At 34.8% G+C, this 17,281-nt stretch overlaps 1 protein-coding gene across 1 annotated transcript in view; it reads left to right on the plus strand.

Annotated features, from left to right (window-relative positions):
• The window catches only part of PIK3C3 (phosphatidylinositol 3-kinase, catalytic subunit type 3), a gene marked incomplete at its 5' end in the record, with an annotated part of 125,367 nt that overhangs the window by 99,534 nt on the left and 8,552 nt on the right, over window positions 1-17,281 (plus strand). Inside the window, 2 exons of the mRNA XM_008588221.1 lie at window positions 6,547-6,637; window positions 13,710-13,835. Coding sequence (XP_008586443.1) covers window positions 6,547-6,637; window positions 13,710-13,835 — 217 coding nt within the window. The remainder of the gene's footprint in view (window positions 1-6,546; window positions 6,638-13,709; window positions 13,836-17,281) is intronic.

The following is a 17,281-nucleotide window of genomic DNA, read 5'->3' on the forward strand; positions in this document are numbered from 1 at the left end:
TTTTCTTCAATGTCACTATATCTATGCTTCTTTCAGACTAATTTACTTAGGACTGAATATCATATATCATCAGGAAAAAAATAAGGCATGTTTGTTAAATTCAGTATATGGCTCTGATGATTAGTCAAAAATGGCAGGATCATTTGACTCTAATGCTGTTTCCAGCCTAACTGCAAAATAAATTTTCTTAGTCTGGCTAAAAATTCCAGTCCAGGAGACATGCCTGCATAGTCTTCTGGTGAAAATATAACCAATAGACGGGGAGTTACTTGTACACATGGGTTCTGTCTTCTTTGTCTTTGTAACTTCAATTATTCATTTAGTGCTTGGAACACGGGTACTTAATATACATTTATTGGATGACAGCAGTATTTATATGAGAACCCTTAGAATTTCTGATTTAGGTCTGGGGTGAGGAAGCTGTGTTCCTGGGTGATGCTGATATTGTTGGTCTATACTAATCAGGTTTTATTTTTGAAATTACTAGGTCTTCATTGTAAACTCAGTTTCTTCCATGTATCACAGACTCTGTAATATGCATTTTACAGTAGCTTTATTATTTATTTTTTTGAGTGGATAATAGCTCATTTTTACTTTCCAGAGATGCTGTAAGAACAATGAGAAGATCAGTGCTCTTTTGATGTGTGTGGTGATGTAAAAGCACTTTTAGAAAGATAAGAGTTCCACTTTAACACCTGGGATTTTTTATTTAAAATGGTCAAAGCTAATAGAAAACTAGGTAGAACCATAGTGATCTCGGTGAGGTGGCAGGTAAGATGATGTGGAACCATAACTAGAGAAATGTCAGAGGTGATTTATCTTATTGAAAGCAGAAGGAAAATAATGTGCTCTTTATAAATTGTCATTAGTAATGGATTAGTAGTAATTCAGTAGAATGAAAAAACAGAGGCAGGTTATTAATTTAGTTAATGAAGTTAACTTTCTTCATCTCAAAGTGATTAAATAATCTTATGTTAAGTTTTTATGAAAATTATTTTTAATTTTAAAATTTTAACTGTATTTCAGATAAGATCAGCAGGACCTGAATATTTTGATCAACACTAATTTATTTATTTGTTTATTTTAACTTCTCGATATTCATTGTAGTTGATTTCATGATCCTTTACCTGTTCTTCTTTCACCCCTCCCGATAGACATTTATTTTTTAATGTTTTGTATTTTAGAGTATGGTTCAGTTAGTAAAATAATTGCCTTTAGTACTTAAGAATTAATGTGATAGTCAGAAGTTTGTTTGGAGGTAAGATTATATGATGCTTTTATTATTTAGGGTTTGAAATTATGACCAACCACCTTCTTTTATGGTTTTTGTTGGTTACTGATCAATTTCTTCAACAAGAAACCCTTGAGTAACACCAGATCATATAAGCAGAACTAAGTTATGAATGGTTACAGTTGTGCAAATGTGAGGACATATTTAATGCTGTGCTCATTTTCATGTAACAAAATATATGATCATCTCTTATTAATCAGTACATATTACACCAGTAATTAATTAGTAAATTTATTTTTTTCAACTCTAATGACAACAGTAGTAGTACTAAGACATTTTAAATCTTAAGCATTCAAGGAAAACATGATTCTTTTAACCCATGTTTATGCCAAACACCATTCTAGATTCTGATGATAAAAAAGATTGCCAACATTTTTGGGTAAAAACCTCTAATACTGAATTTTGGAGTGCATTTAAATATATCAAGCAAGGTTCTTATATTGTCTGAGAGGATGTTTGCCTAGTCACCAAAGATCAGTGAATTTGTTGGTCACACTCCCTTTCATCATTAACTGCATTGTTTCTCCTCTTTGAAATAGTGATGACACTTATTAAATAAATATTTTTATGGGATTCAACTTTGATATTTGTGGCAGAATGGACAGAATGCAGGGGAAATAGACCTAAAATATTGTAAGAGCCTCAACTCATATAGTTAAATGCATTTCTATTTTCAGTTTTGATGGTTTTTCTGGAAAAATTTAAACTATCTTTGAATGACTAGTGTATAGCATGATGGTTGGCATAAACATGGATAAAAGAAAGAGTGCATTTTCCTTGAACGGTATACTCAACCCCTTTTAAAAATCCAAATTATATTACATCCCTCCATATGAGGATACTTCAAAAAGTTCATGGAAAGATTCGTATTATCTCTCAAGTCTATTTTTCCACAAACTTTTCAAAATACCCCCGTACAAGTTTTGTCTAGACTCAATTTTATACACTTTCTCACCACACCATTATTTTTTTAACCTTATCTTTCCATTGTCTTTCAATACTAGTTTAAAGATTTCTGGTAACTTTTAAATCTGTTTTTTTCTGGATAGGATATTAAATGGCTACTCTATTTAATATGAACTTTCTATTTTCATTTACTTGTTCTTTCTGAAATAGAAAATACAGGTTAGTGGCAACAGATGTAAAAGATAAGTACAGTTAAGATAATGACAAATTATCCACAAACTATTTGGATGTTTAAGCTTCTTATAGAATATTCTGTTTTATATTTATTTAATTCTGTTTCCTTTGCTCTAACAATGGAAGCATGGGTAGTTAAATTTAAACCATCACATAATCCAGAAAGCATTAATGTTTGCATTTTAAAAAAGAAACATGTTCTGCTTCCATAAAGGTAGACATTTTAACATAGATTCCAGCTGCCCATTAGAATCACCTGGGGAGCTTGTGGAGGAGGTGTTGGGGAGCAGTTCTGGGCTCCCTCAGATTTCATGGTCTGGGATTGGGCCTAGACAGTGATATGTCTAAGAAGCTCCCCAGGAGATTCTAATGGACATTCGGTTTTGAGAAATTGTGATACATCCCTTTCAAAATTGAATCTTATATTCTCCTCCCTGTGGTAAATTTCTAAGGATTCTCTCATGACAAGATGGGAAGAAACCGCGTATAATCAGATTAAGCAGAGTATGAATAATTGAGAGTTAGTTGAAAGGGCATCTTTTTTTCATAACGTAATACTTAACAGCTGGCTGTACTCTGCTGATACCACGTTCCTTGCAGCGCTCTCAAGTGGATCACCTTTAGAAGAAGAAAAGTAGGCACACATAACTGCATTGAAGATCACACAGTCAGATGTATTACCCACTGCTAACTGTCATCTGCCTACCTCCCCATCACTCTCATTCAATGAAAACTTTCACTGTCTTCTTTGTGACTATTGCTGTGACTTCAACCTCCACATGGATGGTCCAGCAGTGATCTGGCCTCAGAAGGGATTGTCCTCCTCATTTAGAACCAGCCTTGACCACTCCCTTCAATCAATACTAGTAAATTTACCCTTCCGAAATCTCAATCCCAAGCTTTCTATTCTCTGAACAACACTTTGTATGCTTACAGCTCATTTTTAGATGTGCCCTACAAGTCTTCCACCTCATTGATACTTCCAGTCTCATCACCCTACCACCATACATATCTACCGCATATTCTCACTTTTTTCTTTTCCTCACTGAATTTTATGGCTCCAAACTATTGCTCTTTCCTCTAAACTCTCTTTTAAGCATTTTTATTTAGTCCTGTAACTCCACCTGCTGAAACCACAACTCTGGTCAAAACTATTTCATACATACAGTGCAACAGCTGTATGTTAGGAAAGAAAATCTAACAGTTGTGGTGTTACCACTGGTTTTAAATCAGTGTTTCTCAACAGGGCTATTTTGCATTCTCTCCTCTCCCCAGGGCACACTTGGCAATGTCTGGAGACATTTTTTGGTTGTCACAGCTGGTGAGTGCTCCTGGCATCTAGTGGGAGAGACCAGGGATATTGCTGAACATTGGACTACTACCTTGTTTCTCCGGTGTGTGTTGTCACTGTCTCCACTAACTTGCCTCCTTTACTTTCTTCAGTCTTCTCCAGTAAGGCTTCCGTTCCTACTCCACTATTGAAGCTAATCAAGGTAAACAGTTACCTATACCAAATCCAGTGCTCACTTTTGCATCCTAGCTGCTTCTGACACAGCTGACCACCTCTGTTCCTGAAATCATATCTCAGATTTGGTGTCATTTCCCTGTTTTCTTTCTGCCTAACTGGTGTCTCCTGCTTCTTTATTGATTTCTTCCATTTTCTTTCTGACCTTTACATATTGAACTGTGTAGAAGTTTCATTATCATTATAAAGTGTTTAGTTCTGGATCTTTTTTTCCCCCTAAACTCTCTTACCCATCTTCATCTAGTCCTGTGACTTTAAATATGATCCAAATGCTGATGGCTTTAAACCAAAACCACCAGACTTAATATCTCCTCTGAATATATGTAATTGCCTACTTGACATGTCTACTAAGAATCTAGCAGGCATCTCAAACTCACAATATCTAAAACAGAATTATAGGTTTCCTGCCTAAAATTCAGTCCCTTCTCCATTCAGTATTTCCTATTTTGGTGAATTACAGTAGTGTTCTGTTACATAGGATAAATCCTTTGTGACATTCAGTGCCTCTGTTCTCTCTCCCCACCTCCGTTGAAACTATCAGCAAATATTGTCTACTCCATTTTCAGAATATACCCCTAATACCCTCCATGTTGTTTCTTTTACATCTGGAAATCTGTGATACAATTTCTCTACCTCTATTCTTATTCCCCACAAGATGGCCAGTGTGAGCTTTTGAAAGTACTTGTCAGAATGTGTCACTGCACTCTTTAAACTCAGTTGCTTCTCAGTGCATTTAGAATAAAATACCTCCTTAAGATGGCTCCTTCTTTCCTCACTCTATCAATCACTGACCCATTTCCCTGTTTTTTCTTTTTAAAATCTTTGTATCAGTCAACCAGACATAAAATTATCTTATCAGTTTATTGTATGAGCCCCCACCCTCCTCCAGAACGTAAACTCATGAATGGAGGGACCTTGTTTGTTCAGTTCGCCCCTGTATCCCTAATGCTTGGAACAGTGTATACAGTGAGTGCTCAGTAAATATTTGTCTGTTGAATGAATAAAAGTTTGTTTTGTTTGTTTTTGTTTTAATATTTCCCACAAGGAAATCGGTAACTTAAAACTAGGTTAAAGCTGTTTAGCCATTTTATAACTTTTTTTTTTAAGAGTATAGTGAGTTAAGGCCTAATTTGATTACAAGAATATGTCAGGTTAGAAGTTTTCATTATAGTTCTTCCTGTTTTTCATGAGCAATATGAAATTCAGAAATGATGATAAAATGAGTAATTTGAAACTCATGTGGATAGTCATTTTTGTATATGTTTCATTATCATTACAGTTCAAGTAAAACAGTTTTTTTTGTTTGTTTGTTTGTTTTTGTGACCGGTAAGGAGATCGCAACCCTTGGCTTGGTGTCTCCCGCACCGCGCTCAGCCAGTGAGCGCACCGGCCATCCTTATATAGGATCCGAACCTGCGGCGGGAGCGCCGCTGCTGCACTCTCCCAAGTGCGCCACGGGGTCAGCCCCAAGTACAACAGTTTTAAAGTGACATCTTGTCCTTTTTTTTTTTTTTCATTTTAGATGGGTAGATGGCTGGAATAAAGATTCTGTATCACCCTCATCCTGGCCTTCTTCCTCTGGAGAAGAGAGTGCTAGGCACTTGTGTTGATACTTTTACTGAGACTGCTAAAGACCTTCATTGCCTAAAACCAAAGCTTCCTTTATTCACACTTATCCCCAAAGTTAAACCTGAGTCTGTTTTTATCATCACAGTGCTAAGAAGGGGCCACCCAGAGCATAATAACTACCTAAGAGGAGAGTATTTTGGAGCAGGAGGTGGAGCATGCCCAGTAAAGACTTATTCACACCTTTCCCCACAAGCCACCACCTCTGGAAATGAGCATTTAGAATGTAGCATTCTTTCTCCTTATTTGGGAGAAGAGGAAGAGTTTGAAATTTGTGATGATAAACAGTCAGTTCCTGTTAGAGGCCAGAATACTCCAAGGATATCATCATTCAGATATCTTGTCCATTTTTAATGTAGTAGAGTACTAGCTATTTTCTCTTTCATTTAAGATTACTTATATCCAGGCCTGAAATCATGATTAGTCTGTCTGGAAGATACTCATGAATGATTATCAGTTTAGTTCCTGAAATCATGATTAGTATATCTGGAAGATACTCATGAGTGATTCATGGGATGACATTATTTCTCTTTCATTCATTTAGCCATGGCACACTGAAGTAGTCTTATGGTAGCAAATTATCATCATCATCTAACAAAGATATCTTTTCATTGTTATAAAATGCAGATGAGATATAAAGTGGACTCTCCTCAGACCCCTACTAAGAAGAATATACTTAACAAAGAGTGAAAAGAATGTCATTATTAGACGTTTACTCCAAAAGTTTGTTCCAGACTGTTGGACATAGAAATGGTGTTATGAAGAACCCAGGATATGATGATTTTTCAAGGCTGGCTTTTCATTGAGACCGCTGATGAGTAGTTTCATATTTTATTTTCCTTTGGAGTAATAGTAATCATTATAAAGATCCAAGTACCACTACTTCCAGAGGTGTTCTTGATATGAGAAAGAAATACAAAATTCTAACTTGTTACTATTTTTTTTTTTTTCTGCTTTCCTTTAGGTATTCTAATCTGATTTTGAACTTGTTTTCATTGATGGTCGATGCCAACATTCCAGATATTGCTCTTGAACCAGATAAAACTGTGAAAAAGGTAATTTTTATACATCTGCGGTATCACAGTCTGCTTTTTATATATAAAAGATGTTAGGCTTTTAACAACCCATTTCTCCTGTTGTCCCAGCCCCTTGACTCTTAAGTAACATAAATAAAGAGACCTTTTGTATAATTTTTTTATATTCCAGAACATAGCAACCAACCTCTCAAGTCTTCTGCAACCAGTTCTGTCCCTTCCCTGTTTGTACCAGTAGTCACATGAATAGATCACCATATTTGGAGAGACAGCTTACTACTACAATACTTGCTGTTAGTCCTGAAAAGTTTAGCTCTTCCTTTAATATTCTGTATAGGATACCTGATTCCTGGCACTCCCAGTCAAAGCATGCTAAGGATGTAATACCATATAGGAGAAAACAGACATTCCTTGTTCTTCTCATCCATACCCTTTGTTCCAGGAGTTTCTTACTATGTCAGAAGAGTAGAGACCTGCAAAGAGAACAACAAGGGAAAGCCATTGTGTAGATGAACAGTGATTCACAGCTGTCTTACCTCGAGTTCTAGCAAGACAAGGGAAGAAAGGCAGTGGATTAGAAAGTTTTTATCTGAACTAATTTCTGATTCTCTTATTCATTGGAGGAGTGGGGTATATGTAAAGCACTTTATTTGTCGAAAGGTAATATAAGATGATCATAATTATCTAAAGGCAGTGGATTAGAAAGTTTTTATCTGAACTAATTTCTGATTCTCTTATTCATTGGAGGGGTGGGGTATATGTAAAGCACTTTATTTGTCGAAAGGTAATATAAGATGATCATAATTATCCGTATGATTATCAATATTAACTTTAAAGAAAGAAAGTGTAGCTTTTTAACTTGTAGAAATATAAAATCACTAAAAGTGATAGCAATCTCAGCAAGTTGTATTGGTGGTTGAAAATATTAAATAGCACCAAAAAGACTTAAATTCTAACATAACTGATTCTGGACATTATTAAATACCCCTATAGATTGAACATGAATGAGACTGATCTCTTTTTTCTAATTTTTGAAGTCTTTTTTAAGTCTTTAGAAAGCAGTGAGAAGAATTTTAATGTAAATATTTTATTACTTAACCGTTTTAGAAAATTGTGCTCTTATTAGGATTACACTTATTTTTTTATCCAGCCAGCACTACTTCAATAAAAACTTCTTTTTCCCCCAATAGGAAATAGACCACTTATCATGCAAGTTTTTAGAATGTCTTATGTTTTGTCACTTTAGTCATTTTTTATTGACTGGAGCTCATCCATCAGGAAATGTAATTGGTTGATGAAATTTTTTTCTATAACTGATGGCTGCACCAGATTTCAAATGGTTTTTTTGGGGGGTTTTTTTTTTTTTTTGCATCTGCTATATTCAGGGTCTGTTTTGCTGTTTATTTTAAACCCATTTATTTTATCTCTGTCATATGTTTACTCTCTTCTAACTTCACTCATGTTCAGAAGTCATTTATGAAAGTTCTAACAGTATTTGTCAAACTGAGTCTGACAATTTCTTCTGCCAGTTAAACTGTGTTGTTCTTATTAGATCTTTTGTTCCATCTCTTTCTATTTTAGGAAATCTTTATAATTCTTTTTGCTACCAGCTACCTTTATAGCATTATCTTTTAAAACATGAAGTGATTCATTTTCTGAGAAAAACAAAAACAAAAGCATTTTCATTAGTCATTTCTCTTTTAGGCCAGTACTCCCTAGCTGTTTATTCCAGTTTCAGTTAAAGGAATCTTTTTTAAAAAGGCATACACCATATTTTTTCCCAAAAGTGTATTTCATAAAAGGTTTCTTTGCTTTCTGATGTTTTATCAAGAATGAGAAGTAACCAACTGCAACATAAACTTGACCACAAAATCATAATGTTGGAAAGTTATGCTGGAATAGTCTAAAATTTATGATTTTATGTTGGTTGGTTTTTTCAAGAAGTAGAAGATTTTTATACTTTGATGAAATAATGATTGCTAACATTACTTTAAAGTATCACTACTTGGAAAATTTTTGTGTTTGCCTCATAAATCGAAACTAGCTAGACAGAGTAGTGCATTTGAGGCCAAATCTTTAAAGAAACATGGATTATTTAAGTTGAGTGATTGTAAAAAAAAGTGCAATGTTATTTTCCTGCATCTATAACTTATTTTAATATGTATCAATTTTGTTTTAGTCTTTTGGAAACTGTTTCATTGTATGTGGAATGCCTAACAATTTTGTTAATCAAATTTGCTTATTTGTTAGAAAACATGATTGACCAAAAATGTGAAGATGGAGTTGACAGGGTTCACCCTAACAATTTTGTTAATCAAATTTGCTTATTTGTTAGAAAACATGATTGACCAAAAATGTGAAGTTGACAGGGTTCAAGACATGCTATCCCCAAAATGGCACCTTGACATTTGAGAAAATAGTAGAAGCAGGAAAGTCTCTGCCCATCTCCCAGTGTTCTCCCCTGAAACGGGCCACAGAAGAATTCTCTGAACTTCCTCTAAAGTAGGTCATAAGAACCTCATTGCAGAGGGGCCCTCCCCTACACCTGGAGGATGCTAAGAAGAATGCTAAGAAGAATCTGAACAAACAGTTCCCACCAGTTTATTACCATTAGGTCATACCCTTTTTTGTTCAATAAAGTCCCTCTATAGCTATGAGTTGAGTATCCCTTATCTGAAATGCTTGGGACCAAAAGTGTTTCAGATTTTGAACTTTTTCAGTTTTTGGAATATTTGCAGAATACTTACCTGTTGAACATCTCAAATCTGAAAATGCGAAATTCAGAATGTTTCAGTGAGCATTTCCTTTGCACATCATGTTGGTGCTCAACAAGTTTTGGGTTTTGGAGCATTTCTGATGTCAGATTTTCAGATCTGGAATGCTCAACCAGTATCCACTTCTATATCAGACTTAGCATAAAATATACAGTTTTCTCTGTTTCCGAAGGCTCCCATGTTGCTTAAAGTTTATATAAAATAAATTTGTATGCTTTTGCTTTGTTAATCTGGTTTTTTTTTATAGGAGTCTCAACCATGCTTGTGATGGATGAGAAATCTTTTCTCCCTTACAGGGTCAAAATTTTAAACACATAATTATCAATCATAAGTATCGATTGAATGCCTCATAGTAGTAAGTTAGTATGCTACCCATTGCTTGATTCTATAAGAAACTTGCTGAAAAATTGTTTTATTCCTTTAAATTTAGAACAAAGCTCTCCAGGTAGTCTAATAAAAATATTACATATTGATAAAAACAAAGTGTTATTGTGTTAGTATAATGAAAGCATAGTGGATAGACTAATTTCCAACAGATAGCAAGCAGATCACATTAGTTTGTTATATAGATACGTTTGTGTTTGATATAAATATTTACATTAAATATTTAAATCATATAAAAAATACAGATGCTCATATAACAAATATTCATTACCCACAACACATATTCAACAAATGTTAACATTTTGCCCTATTTGCTTTAGATCTTCTTATTAATGAATGAAAATGCAATTAATGTTGAATTGCACTCACCATCTATCTTAAGGGTAATCATTGTCCTACAGTTTGAGTATATCTTTCACATGAATTTTTTTTATACTTTGTGTATTCACTCCACAATACTTTTTGAGCTGTTTGCTGTTTGTCAAGCACTGTCCCACTGTTTGTGTTATTGAAATAAATAGAGCAAAATTCCCTGTCCTCATGGAGCTACCTTTTTAGTAAGGGAGATACACAAGAAACAACATAAAGTAAGTAAAATGTATAGCTTATTAGTGATCAATGTTATGAAGGAAAAAAATAAAAGAGGAGAATGAAAGGGGTTGACAGTAGTGTTGGAAATTTTTGATTTGGTGGCCAGGCAGTAACTCACTGAGAAGGTGTGAGTTGGCTTTTTTTGAAAAAATTAAAAAGATATTTTGTAAGCATGTGGTATGGAAATCAGATGTTTTGTTCAACTTCTATAGAATGCATTAATGAATGAAGAAAACTTAAAACATTTGAGATAAAAACATATATTCTCTAGCAAATCATTAACTTTGCTGCTAGGGATAGTGTGTGCAAAGAAAATTGCCTATCAAGGAGTTGTAAATCTTCTAAGCTTTTTGATATATATGACTCTGTTCAGGAAAAATAAATAAATAAATAAGTAAATAAATAAATAAATAAATAAGTAAATAAATAAATAAATAACAACAGTAAAGAGAAGGTAGAACTAGTTTAATAGACTCATGACAGTCAGTGCTTTTTATTCATGTTTTTCTTTAATTCAGTAATTAAAAAGAAACCTTTTAAGTGTGGTAATGAGCTCAAAGTAATTTAACAAGATAATACTATTTCATGTTGAATAATTAAATGGATGTATTCTTCTAAATTGATTTTTTCACTAAACATACATATATATGTTCTTCATGGTTTCAGTACACTGCAAGATTGCAAGTGGATCTTTAGAACTGAGGGTGGTGATTGCATTTATTTACAAGATGAAGAAACAGACATTATGGATATTAAGTTGTTTTCCTTCGTCTTCTGATATATCCCCAGTGTACTAAGCATTAAAGTACTCTTTTTCAAAGACACTGACTGATCCAGATAACAACTTTAAATTATGGTAAAAATAAAAAATACTATTTGGAGGCACTGGGGAGTAACCAAAACCAGACATAAACACAGAGCGTGTCTGTCTTTGAAAAGTGAACAGTAGAGAATAAGAATGGCAAGTTTGCGACCTTTTGCTTGTACTTTCTAGATTGTTTGGGATGTAGGAATGTTGATGAGATGTAAGAGGATAGAGTTTGGAACTGATAGGATAGCTGAGAAGTTAGGCAAGAAATTCTGGAAAGGTAAAAGTCACAGAGGAATTGTGCCCTCCTGCATATAAAATTTTCTCAAATGTGAAACAATTTGGAACCTGCAGTCGCAGCTGAGGAGGGAGCAGTAGCTAGAAACTTAAAGAACTGAGCAGAGTTTTCAGCTATTGTCCATCACAGGGAGGACATATTTTGGATTTCATTTCAGCCAAGTTAACTGCCTGCTAGAATGAATCTTCTCAGGAACACAACAGAATTCAGAGTGTCTATAGCACATCAGTCAGAATGTCTATTATCTATTAAAAAATCACTAGATATGTGAAGAAACAGAAAAATGTGACACAAAGTCAGTGAAAAAAAGCAGTTGGTAGAAACATACTCTGAAAAGACCCAGATGCCACAACCACCAGAAAAAGACTTTAAAGCAGATAATATAAATATGTTCAAGGGCTTAAGGGAAATAAATGCATAAGGACTAAACGGATGGGGATCTCAACAAAGAAATAAAAACTAGGAAGAAAAAATAACAAAATGAAAATTCTAGAGCTGAAAGTACAGTAGCTAAAATGAAATATTAATTGCATAGGCTTGGTATTTAGGAGTCAGTGATCTTAAAGATAAATCAGTAGAAATTATATAATCTGAAGAACAGAGAGAGTATAGCTTGAAGAAAATTATTAGAACCTTAAGAACCTAGAGGGCAGTAACAGGTAGCCTAACATAAATTGGTAAATAGTGTTAACCTTTGTTATAAAAGAAAATATTTTCATATTTGGTAAGTAATGTTGTTATGCCAAGTATGTATCTTCTTTTTGTAATTTGGGCACTTATACAAGTGTTTAAGCTTTGATAAATTGGGCTAAAGGTTTATTTTAATTCTCCTGCTCCATAGTTGTTTTTTTTTTTAATGTCCTTAAAAATAGTTCAGAAATTGTCATACATGCTCTAAGTAGAAGTCAAGGAAAACAAAGGATTAAACTCAAGGAACATGTTTGTCATTATCTGGGATCCAGAAATGAGAGAGAGAGTTCATTGAAGATAGACCCTTAGATGTCCCTCCACCAAATTTTCCTTCACTTTTTACATATACCTCTCTTTTACCTCTCCTATCCTGAGGCTGCAGAGCTATCGATTGTCTCCAATCCAATGAAGTGACAAGTACTGACCAGGGGCTGTGGGTTATTACACTATCTGTCCTTCCTTCTTGCCAGTTTTCTAGTAACTAAACCCTGTACTTAAAAGGACATACTGAATGTGGACTACATTCCATCCACTTGGAAATCCCATTTTCTTCTAGCCTGTCTTTCAGAAGTATATATGGGTCATTTATAAAAGGAGAAAGGAGTAGAGTGTAGTGGTTATGTGTAGTGGCATGAGATTGTCTGAATGCATGAACCGTTTATCATCAGTTAAGGATCCCTGGGTTGGCTTCATAAATTATCTGTGCCTCAATATCTGCATGATATAGATGGAGATATTGTCTACCTCAGGGGCATCTGGGAGTCAAATGAAATGTTACATGTATAGTGTTTTTCATTGTGTTTTACACAAAGTAGTCATTCAGTAACATTGGCTTTTATTTGTTAGGTTGCCAGTTTTTATCTATATGTAAACATATAGATACACACACATTAAGTTTTAGTACCTAGTGCAATTGAAAATCAACTGTAACTTTAACTATGAACTAAAAGAAAAGTTCTTTTATCTTTAGAAATTATAGACTCATTGAAGTGTTCCTTTGCAGGAGTACAAGAAACTCCTGTAGGAAAGGAGATATTTTAAAAAATCTAGTTCTTATTTTGCCAGTGATTGACATAATTCCTGTTCTTGTATAGGCCATGAAGATGGGGGAATAATATTAATATAATCTCACCTTACTACATCCATTTCACAATGAGTAATGGGGATAAAGAGAATGGGAATTGTTAATATGTCTCAATTTAAGTCATATATAGGAGTTCTAGATTTGAAATTCAAAAAAATAAAGGTAAAATTTTTTTTTTCTCTTTTTAAATTTTGAGGCCCTGATAGAATCTAATTTTCCACTTCATTCATTTATTTTTTTTTCCTTAAAAAGTGTTTACAACCAGCAAGAATAGGGTGATAACAAAAACAGTAAACTTCCACACTCAATGGCATTTGGTACTCCTCTTTGTCACAGATCATTTATTTAGCATAGAAGTGGCTATTTGTATATAGTAATCTATCTGTATCAGTTTGATTCTATCTCTTTGAAATATGTTTTTTTTTTTTTTTTCCATTAAAAACCTAACAGACTGTTTCTTTTAGGTTCAAGATAAATTCCGTCTGGACCTGTCCGATGAAGAGGCGGTGCATTACATGCAGAGTCTCATTGATGAAAGTGTGCATGCTCTGTTTGCCGCAGTGGTAGAGCAGATTCACAAGTTTGCCCAGGTAAGTTATCTGCGGACAGTTTATCTCAGCTTCTCCATGTACTACTCTAGAGGGGCCTTGGAGAGCTATACTCTTTTCCTGCCAACTGACATCTTTTCTGGTTTTCTGTTATGCTTTTTTGACTTCTTACCAAGCAGCTGAAGTGAACATGTTCCATTTGTTATTAACTCTAAAACATCCACTTTTCTTAGTAATGACTAAGTTGTGAAGCACCAACATAGGTGTATTAGTCCATTTTGTGTTGCTATAACAGAATACCCGAGACTGGGTGGGTGATTTATAAAGAAAAACAAAATTTATTGCTTATAGTTTCTGAGGCTAGGAAGTCCAAAGTCCATCTGGTCAAGCGCGTTGGTGGTATAGTGGTGAGCATAGCTGCCTTCCAAAGTCCATCTAGTGGTGGCACCAGTGACTGAAGGGTCTCACACTACAAGATGGTGGAAGCAGATAGAGAGAGAGAGAGACAGACAGACAGACAGACAGACTCTCCTCTTCTTTTAAAGCTCTCAGAACCACGCCCCTGGCCACTGTTTTTAATCCATTCACTACTGCGTTGTCTAACAACCCATTCACCTCTTCAAGGCCCCACCTTACAGTTACCATAGTAGGATTTCCTACCCTTGGTACAGTCACATTGGGGGCTAAGTTCCTAATACATAAAACTTGGGGGACACAACTCGAGCTTCGCTGAGTTTTGTGGGGACATAATTCAACCCACTACAAGAGGTATTTTTGTCCTTGGTAGTGTGTGCTGATTATAAATCTTTGAGAATGATCTGGGGTCTAGCAAAGGCCTTGACAAGTGAAGAATATTTAGAAGAATAAAGGTAAAAATGTTGGGTTTTGGTAAATGGTAAAAGTGCTAGGAAAGGAGTTTAGAAGCTAAGAAGAGCAATCCACATCACATACTGAATGTCTCAGGTACTTACTATTAAGCAGTATCTACTAGTTTGTGAGTGGGGGAAGATCTTTCTACCCTAGCCTATGGAGATAAACCTTAGATTTAAAACCTGTTTTAATTATGCATTTCATAATGAGGATGATTATTAAAATGGTTAGCAAACAAAATTAGACTGCTTTCCCTCTTCTCCTTGTGAGCTCCTTCTTGACTTTACACATTCACCTAATTTTTCTTATCACCCCAACTCAAAGCCTGCCACTTTGACTTCTCCCTTTACCAGTGTCCAGTACGTCACCAAGCCTTGTCAGTTTCTTTATCCATTTCTTTAATTATCCCTTTCTATAATTTTCTGACTACTGTACTACCATTTTTGTTCAGTTTTTCTTCTCTTTATGATGCCTTGGATAATTAAAACCCTTTGTAACTCTTCTCTGTGTTTAAGTCTTTTTCTGAGCATTTTTACCTTTTTCTTATAAATATTCTGATCAGATATATTTTCACAAAATAATGTGTTACCTTGTCTTTTTAAAATTTAAATGTGTAGTGTTTTCCTATTGCCTAACAGTGAAGTCTAGACTCTGGCAACTTAAGGTCTTCCAGAATGTTGTGTTCTAAGCTATTTTCCAAGCTGTTCCCTAAAATTTTCTTTCTGAATATTTTGTTCTTTTTCATCTCAGTGACTCCTTTGCTGCTGTCATTTCTTTTGCCTAGAATATGTGTTTTCTTAATAATGCATCATCTGTAAACTTCTGCATGCCAAAATCTAACCTGTCTTCCAAAAGCAGTTCTTAATGCCACTTCAGTTTATCTTCTCTGAATTTCCATAGTACTTTATATCTTTATTGTGAGTTGTACTTACATATTGTTTCCTATTATATATATTTGGATTACCCTATAACTCACAAAATGCAAACTGCTTGAAAGCCAGGTTTTGTCTGTCAGTCACCTAGTAATACAATGCCGTATGCTCTTAAAAAATATTCAGTGTTTTGTTTTGTTTCCTGAACACCAATCTGGATCACATTTTTAGTACAAGGGCCACTTCAAGGTCTTCTTCATTAGTCATTAATCCTAACCAATCACTTCTTCCAGAGTAAATGCGGAAGTAGGTAAGTCCCTTGTAAAAGTCAATCAGCTAGCTAATGGTAGATCTGGGTCTACATGTAGCATAGCCAAATGGGTTCTTACCAACAAGGGGAAGAACCAGGTCTTGAACCCAAATTTTTTGACTCCCATGTCCAGTATTTTTGAAACCAGGTCTCTTAATTCTGTATTTCATCTTGCTCCATCCCTATCTGCAACTGTGCAAATTTCTTTCCTTCGTGGGTTTTCCTTACTACATACTTGTAGATTTTAGTTTTTCTTCTGTGTTTTCCTGGGCAATTATAGTATGTAATGGAGCTAAAACTCCACATTTGAACTTAGTGCTGCTGTCTAACACCTCATTTCAGTTTTCTGTAGCCACATAACCAACTCCAAATTCAGTAGCTTAAAAAGTAATAATGATGTATTATTGCTTATGATTCTTCAGTCAGTCAAGAATTCATCCATAACCAAACTATGGTGGTTCTTTTGTTTCCTTTGATGTTAGCTGGGTTTACTCTTTCAGCTGTGTATTCAGCTGGTGGTTGGGTTTGTCTGGAAGGTCTGACAAGGCTTCCCTCACAGGTCTGGCAGTTTGGTGCTCCTCCACATGGACTGTCTCTCTCCACTTCTCTCTAGCCCCCGCCGCTGCTCTGCAGTATGGTGAGTGGCTTCCCCAAGAACACATGAAAGCAGAAGCTGCAGGCCTCTTAACATAAGTTTCAAGAACAGCCCAGATTCACAGGGAGAGGAAATCTATCTCTTGTAGGGAGAAGAGGTTGCATAGTCAGAGAGGAGAGGAATTAAATGTGACATCTTTGCAAATTTAATTGCCACTCACCAAACATACTCCAGCTTAAAGTCTGAGCCTTCAAATGCTGTAAAATGAACTTGGGGTATACTTTATTTTAGTGATCTAGTTTTGAAATTCTCTTGTTAATTTGCATAAGATGCCTGTTTTGCCAGCTTTATCTAAGAATAGAAGTACTATTTTTTTTTTAATTATCTGTATTAAAAATGGAGGAGAAAACGAGCCTGATAAAAGGATCATACTATTATTTGGGGGACCTTGATGTACCAACATCTCTGGGCCTCAGTTTCTGCATCTGTAAAGTGATTGATATTGAGGAAAAAACTAACATTCACTTTCAACATAAATTTAATGTCAGAGATGCACAAAGATTAATTGTTTTTTATTATATAAAGCTAATATTGACTTCCATAAGGGTTAGTAAATAAAATCTGCCCACGTCTCCCTGCCACTCTCCTGTGCCAGGACTGTTAAATTGTGGAAGGTGTCACAAACTCTTTTCAGTTATTAACATGTACCTTTTCTTCTATTTATAGAGAAAGTATGAATATGGATGATGAAAGGAATTGGTAATAGAAATGAGTATACTCTTAAATTAGACATTGGAGAGATCATTTTATAAGCATTAACTAACATAATTATATTTCTTGG

Source organism: Galeopterus variegatus, unplaced genomic scaffold, assembly GCF_000696425.1.
Source record: "Galeopterus variegatus unplaced genomic scaffold, G_variegatus-3.0.2 Scaffold4722, whole genome shotgun sequence".
Taxonomy (NCBI): Eukaryota; Metazoa; Chordata; class Mammalia; order Dermoptera; family Cynocephalidae; genus Galeopterus; species Galeopterus variegatus.